This window comes from Limulus polyphemus, unplaced genomic scaffold (genome assembly GCF_000517525.1).
Source record: "Limulus polyphemus unplaced genomic scaffold, Limulus_polyphemus-2.1.2 Scaffold3203, whole genome shotgun sequence".
Lineage (NCBI taxonomy): Eukaryota > Metazoa > Arthropoda > Merostomata > Xiphosura > Limulidae > Limulus > Limulus polyphemus.
This window is the reverse complement of record NW_013668813.1, coordinates 79,590-85,844: the sequence shown is the minus strand read 5'-3', so window position 1 is coordinate 85,844 and position 6,255 is coordinate 79,590. Positions and strand designations below refer to the sequence as shown.

Genomic DNA, 6,255 nt, shown 5'->3' with positions numbered 1-6,255 from the left:
ACTTCACTATCCTAAGTATAGTCCTTATTTTGTTTCATGACTGTTTACTTCACTATCCTAAGTATAGTCCTTGTTTTTTCATGACTGTTTACTTCACTATCCTAGGTATAGTCCTTGTTTTTTCATGACTGTTTACTTCACTATCCTAAGTATAGTCCTTATTTTGTTTCATGACTGTTTACTTCACTATCCTAAGTATAGTCCTTATTTTGTTTCATGACTGTTTACTTAACTATCTTAAGTATAGTCCTTGTTTTTTGAATATTCACATTCAAGTGGTTCCAAAAATTGTTAAATTCACCCAATTACCAGCTGAATGGAAAATTAAGGAAATATCATGGAAAGAAATAATACATAATTAATTAAAAGGTTTTTATTATAATATTAATAGGTAATTAACAGATAATATAATTTAGGTACTAATGTATTCTTCTAATAATTATGTCATACATAACTAAGTAATTAAGCTACTAAAAGATCCCATTCTGATACATAATCTGTACATTTGATCCGAAACTTACAAACAAAACTTACAAACTTATTTTGAAACTATTCACTACCTCTTACAACACTCAGTGTAAGTTTGTTTGTTTGTTTATCCACCACAGGTATTGAAACCCAGGCTTTAGTGTTATAAGCCTTCAGATTCACCGCTGAGAATCAGCATAAAGACCCATTAAAAAATTGGGTGAAATAATTCAATTTTTTTTTAAAGTTTATGGGAATTCCAGCAGTAATTGGCAGGACTAAGCTCTGATACTGATAGTATTTCTGTTTACACTTTTTATGTGTGATTCATACATTATCAGGAACTCTAGGACTAAACTCTGATACTGATAGTATTTCTGTTTACACTTTTTATGTGTGATTCATACATTATCAGGAACTCTTGGGCTAAACTCTGATACTGATAGTATTTCTGTTTACACTTTTTATGTGTGATTCATACATTATCAGGAACTATAGGACTAAACTCTGATACTGATAGTATTTCTGTTTACACTTTTTATGTGTAATTCATACATTAACAGGAACTCTAGGACTAAACTCTGATACTGATAGTATTTTTGTTTAAACTTTTTATGTGTGAATCAAATATATCAGGAACTCTGTAATCAAGAAAGTCATAGACCAACAAGCACCTTTGTGAATAAATAGTCTAGAGAAATGTCTTTCAGAAACAACTATACAAGACTCTCAATTAGATCATAGAGTTAAAGTACAACAAGGTTTATTTTAAGATGACGTCCAATATTAGCTGTGAATAAAAACCCTATAATCCAAGTGTTTTCGATAAGTCCACCTTTTGAAAGTGCTCGGGATATAGGTTTTTTCATGTCATACCTGTTTTTACAAATTTTATTAGGATAATTCATGCATCTTCACTCTCCCCACACCTCCATAAAAAATGTAAAACTTCTATATACAAAATCCACCTTACTATACTTGATTTACTATTATATTAACAAAGACCCATCTGGAGTTACAAGCAGAAAGCATCCATTTTCTTAGTTCTAAAGACTCACCTGGAGATACAAGCAGAAAGCATCCATTTTTCTTAGTTCTAAAGACTCACCTGGAGATACAAGTATGCATCCATTTCTCTTAGTTCTAAAGACTCACCTGGAGATACATGCAGTATGCATCCATTTTTCTTAGTTCTAAAGACTCACCTGGAAATACAAGCAGTATGCATCCATTTTTCTTAGTTCTAAAGACTCACCTGGAGGTACAAGCAGTATGCATCCATTTTTCTTAGTTCTAAAGACTCACCTGGAGATACAAGCAGTATGCATCCATTTTTCTTAGTTCTAAAGACTCACCTGGAGGTAAAGGCAGTATACGTATGATGTTTTCTTTGGTTCTTTCAATAAGACAACCAGGTAGGTTAATGCACATAGGAAGAGGCTGTGCTTGTGTGGAAACGCTGGAAAACTGGTCATCCTAGGTTAAATGTAAAGGAAGATACACAGTTGGTGCCAAATGATCTCTGAATCACGCAATTTTGTAATTTATTGTTTCTTTGTTTGTTTATCAGTTTTATAAGTACACAAGTTTTACATTTAAGATATTAAACCTGTTAAATTATAAGCATGAAATACCAGAAACAAAAACTTATAAAGATTAGGATGCAATGATTTATCAGTTGGGGGAACTCTCACTGTTAAGAACATTTTTAGGCCTAATAATAGTAAAGAATGCTCATCAAGCTGAAGAAATTTAACTTAATCTTGGGGTTATGTTCAAAGGTAGTAATCATTAGGGTTAAAGTTCTAGGTTTATCACTTAATAAAAGGAACACTCCTACACTTTCTCAAATTCCAGATAATATATAAATATTAAAAAAAACGGAAATGATATAAAAATATTCTTCTTACACTTTTACATTTTCCCAGTAATAATAAAAAACAAAGTTTTACATTATGCTATAAAAAAACACAAAATTAGAAAAAAAATTTTTGTTTTGTTGTGTACCATGAGATTGATACATAATAGAAAAAAACATTTCAACTCTCATGCAACAATTATAAATGAATGGTTGTAATTACTAAATTAAAGCTTTAACTGACAATGAGTCATTCAGAACTCTTGTTTGTACAGTTTTTGTTACAATTTCATCTTTAAAATATAATTAGTAAAAATAAATATTCAATTTAAATATCAATGTATTCATTCAGAATTCCTGATAGTACAGTTTCATTGTTAAGATGTAATTACTAAAAACTGAGTTTATTTTAACTGTCTATGATTCAATCAGGATTCCCAATAGATAAACTTTGTCAGCATTCCATTTTTAAGATATGATAAATAAAAACACTTCAATGATTCAATCACATCTCCTGATATCAGAGTTACTTCTTGAAGATATGATTACTAAGAACTGCTTATTTTAACTGTCTATGATTCAATCACATCTCCTGATATTAGAGTCACTTCTTGAAGATATGATTACTAAGAACTGCTTATTTTAACTGTCTATGATTCAATCACATCTCCTGATATTAGAGTCACTTCTTGAAGATATGATTACTAGGAACTGCTTATTTTAACTGTCTATGATTCAATCACATCTCCTGATATTAGAGTCACTTCTTGAAGATATGATTACTAAGAACTGCTTATTTTAACTGTCTATGATTCATTCACATTTCCCGATATTAGAGTTACTTTTTTAAGATAAGATTACTAAAAACAAACCTTCAATTTAATTTTCAATGAGTCAATCAGGATTCTTGAAGGCACAGTTTCTGTCACAATTTCATCTTTAAGAAATGCACCAATTCCCGAACACGAGCTCATAAGCACATCCAAATCAATATTCTGGACCAAACATGTCAGGTAGCCAATGTCTCCTGCCTCCTGGTAACAAGATGTTGCTGCTGATCCTTGATCAAACCTCAAAATAAGCTTAAATTTTCCTTTCAGATTGTTTGACTGACTGTTCTTCCAAGAACGAGATTCTTTCAAGATATAGAAAAGACCAATTTTTAAGAGAAAAAAGTTAATTACAGCAAGAAGTTTTTGACTACTTTCGAAACTGGCAAATATTCAAAGTAGAAGAATTAATTAATCAATCACAGATGCACACATACATAAATATACTATTTATGTAATTGTCCTTTCATGGCCATAAAAGTAAGAAATATATATAACTATCAACTTATCACTTGAACGACTTATATATTTGTAATATTTAAATATACATAATATTTATAGGGTGATGATTTTTACAAACACGATATAAAAATCAACAAAGGCATCAAGTTTCTACAAAATCAAAAGCACACGTACAATGCTTGTTACAGTATCTAGGATGATAATCAGACGAAATAGTACAATGCTTGTTACAGTATCTAGGATGATAATCAGAGGAAAGAGTAGTACAATGCTTGTTACAGTATCTAGGATGATAATCAGACGAAAGTGTAGTACAATACTTGTTACAGTATCTAGGATGATAATCAGATCTGATTATCATCCTAGATACTGTAACAAGCATTGTACTCTTTCGTCTGATTATCATCCTAGATACTGTAACAAGCATTGTACTCTTTCGTCTGATTATCATCCTAGATACTGTAACAAGCATTGTACTCTTTCATCTGATTATCATCCTAGATACTGTAACAAGCATTGTACTACACTTTCGTGAAAGAGTACAATGCTTGTTACAGTATCTAGGATGATAATCAGATGAAAGAGTACAACGCTTGTTACAGTTACTACGATGATAATCAGAGGAAAGAGTACAATGCTTGTTACAGTATCTAGGATGATAATCAGACGAAAGAGTACAATGCTTGTTACAGTATCTAGGATGATAATCAGAGGAAAGAGTACAATCAGAGTATTCAAAATGTGATATCTAATATGCTTACCAAAACAGTAATGAATAAACCTGAAGACAAAATGGGGAGTAATATTTCCCAGATTATAAAGCGTACGCTAAAATACACGAAAACAGTCGTTATTCCCACAACAAGACATGTGAAATATTGTGTATTTTTTCGGTCATAAAGAACAACAACAACAGTCGTTATTCCCACAACAAGACATGTGAAATATTGTGTACTTTTTCGGTCATAAAGAACAACAACAACAACAGTCGTTATTCCCACAACAAGACATGTGAAATATTGTGTACTTTTTCGGTCATAAAGAACAACAACAACAACAGTTGTTATTCCCACAACAAGACATGTGAAATATTGTGTACTTTTCGGACATAAAGAACAACAACAACAACGAACATCATATAATGTTCTTTCCTAATTACTAACTTGATGAGAAATGATTTTGAAAGCTCTCCCACGAAATGGCACTGTCTTCTTCTACTTCCAAGTGACAAGTTTTTAATAACACTGAGGAACTTGCACCAACAAACAGAACTACTGTTTCCACTCCCTCAAATTTCAGGGTTACTCTTGAAATTTGCTGAAAGAAGAAGAAAAGAAACTAAATGAGAAAAGGAGGTTAACATTCAAAATTTATTTGCGTTTTACTTTTAATGTAACTTTTTAAAATTCTAACAATATTCTCAAAGCCCAAACGTTTTTCTGTAAAACATATTAAACAGAGGAGAAAGTAAAAAAAAAGCTTAAATTTGTAAAAACTGAAGATACTAGAGAAAATATCTATGACTGAACAGAGTAAAAGTTTATTAATTAAAACGAGTTTTTTTCATCTAATGAGACGTATCTGTATGTGTAAATTATATTATTGAAATATAGCTATTAGGATTCAGTATATATTCCTCCTAGAAATTCAGTTTTAGTCATATCTGTACAGATGAACATTTTTCAATAAAATACAATCACAATTTTGAAGTGAATCAATGAGATTTTAAACGACGATAATTTTGAGGACCTTACTGTCAGCTTTAAAGTTAACCGCATTTCAACGTTTGTTTATTTTACATAAACATTAAGTAAAGGAAAGGAAAAACAGAAAAAAAAAACTTTAATAATACAAGTTCTTTTTAAAATAGGCAGACTTACGACAACGCCAGTTAAGAACTTTAAAACCTTTCTAGTGTTTTTTCAACACGTGATTGTAATAAATGATATCAATAAAATCTTGATAATTTACATCACTGTAATTTATATCAATATTATATCCTATAATAATTAAAAGGATGGTATTTTTCAACCCATTAAATTATTTATAAAAAGAAAAAGGTCACAACTGAGTTGTGGAAATCAGTGTGTAAATTTTTTATTGTTTTTTTATGAATCACGATCTTTGATTACAAGTGAACAACAGTCAACATTCTATATATTTTCCAAATTTTTTTATCCTTCTAATTGTCTAAAATTATGATTTGTTTGCTTTATAAAACTCAGTCTACCTACAAAGATCCGGGGGGTAGTACAGACCGAAATTGGACAATAAATACCAAGGAATCAGAATTTATAACAGAGAAACATGATTATATATCACACATTTGAAAAGTGAATAAATATGTAAATTCATATTTTATAAAATACCATCAACCAAGTTCTTGTTGAGCATAATGATATAGTTGTACTAAGTTTAAATTTGGGTGTAAGTATTTGCAATTATGGCAAAGTTACTAAGGTTATCTCTGCCACTGTATGTAACTAATGGCCATGGCAAAGTTACTAAAGTTAACTCTGCCACTGTATGTAACTAATGCCCAGATGGAAGGCAGCAAATTAGTATTAACCTACAGCCCGTGCTAAGGGATTGATTGCCACTCATTTTCTACCATAGGACAAAACTTGTACCCCCTCC

At 30.7% G+C, this 6,255-nt stretch overlaps 1 protein-coding gene across 1 annotated transcript in view; it reads right to left on the bottom strand.

Moving 5' to 3' along the window:
* Window positions 1–6,255, bottom strand: part of LOC106468882 (UHRF1-binding protein 1-like) — a 46,123-nt gene that overhangs the window by 4,398 nt on the left and 35,470 nt on the right. Inside the window, exons 13-15 of the mRNA XM_022397248.1 lie at window positions 4,782–4,935; window positions 3,199–3,461; window positions 1,824–1,944 (exon numbers count right to left, since the gene is read on the bottom strand). Coding sequence (XP_022252956.1) covers window positions 1,824–1,944; window positions 3,199–3,461; window positions 4,782–4,935 — 538 coding nt within the window. The remainder of the gene's footprint in view (window positions 1–1,823; window positions 1,945–3,198; window positions 3,462–4,781; window positions 4,936–6,255) is intronic.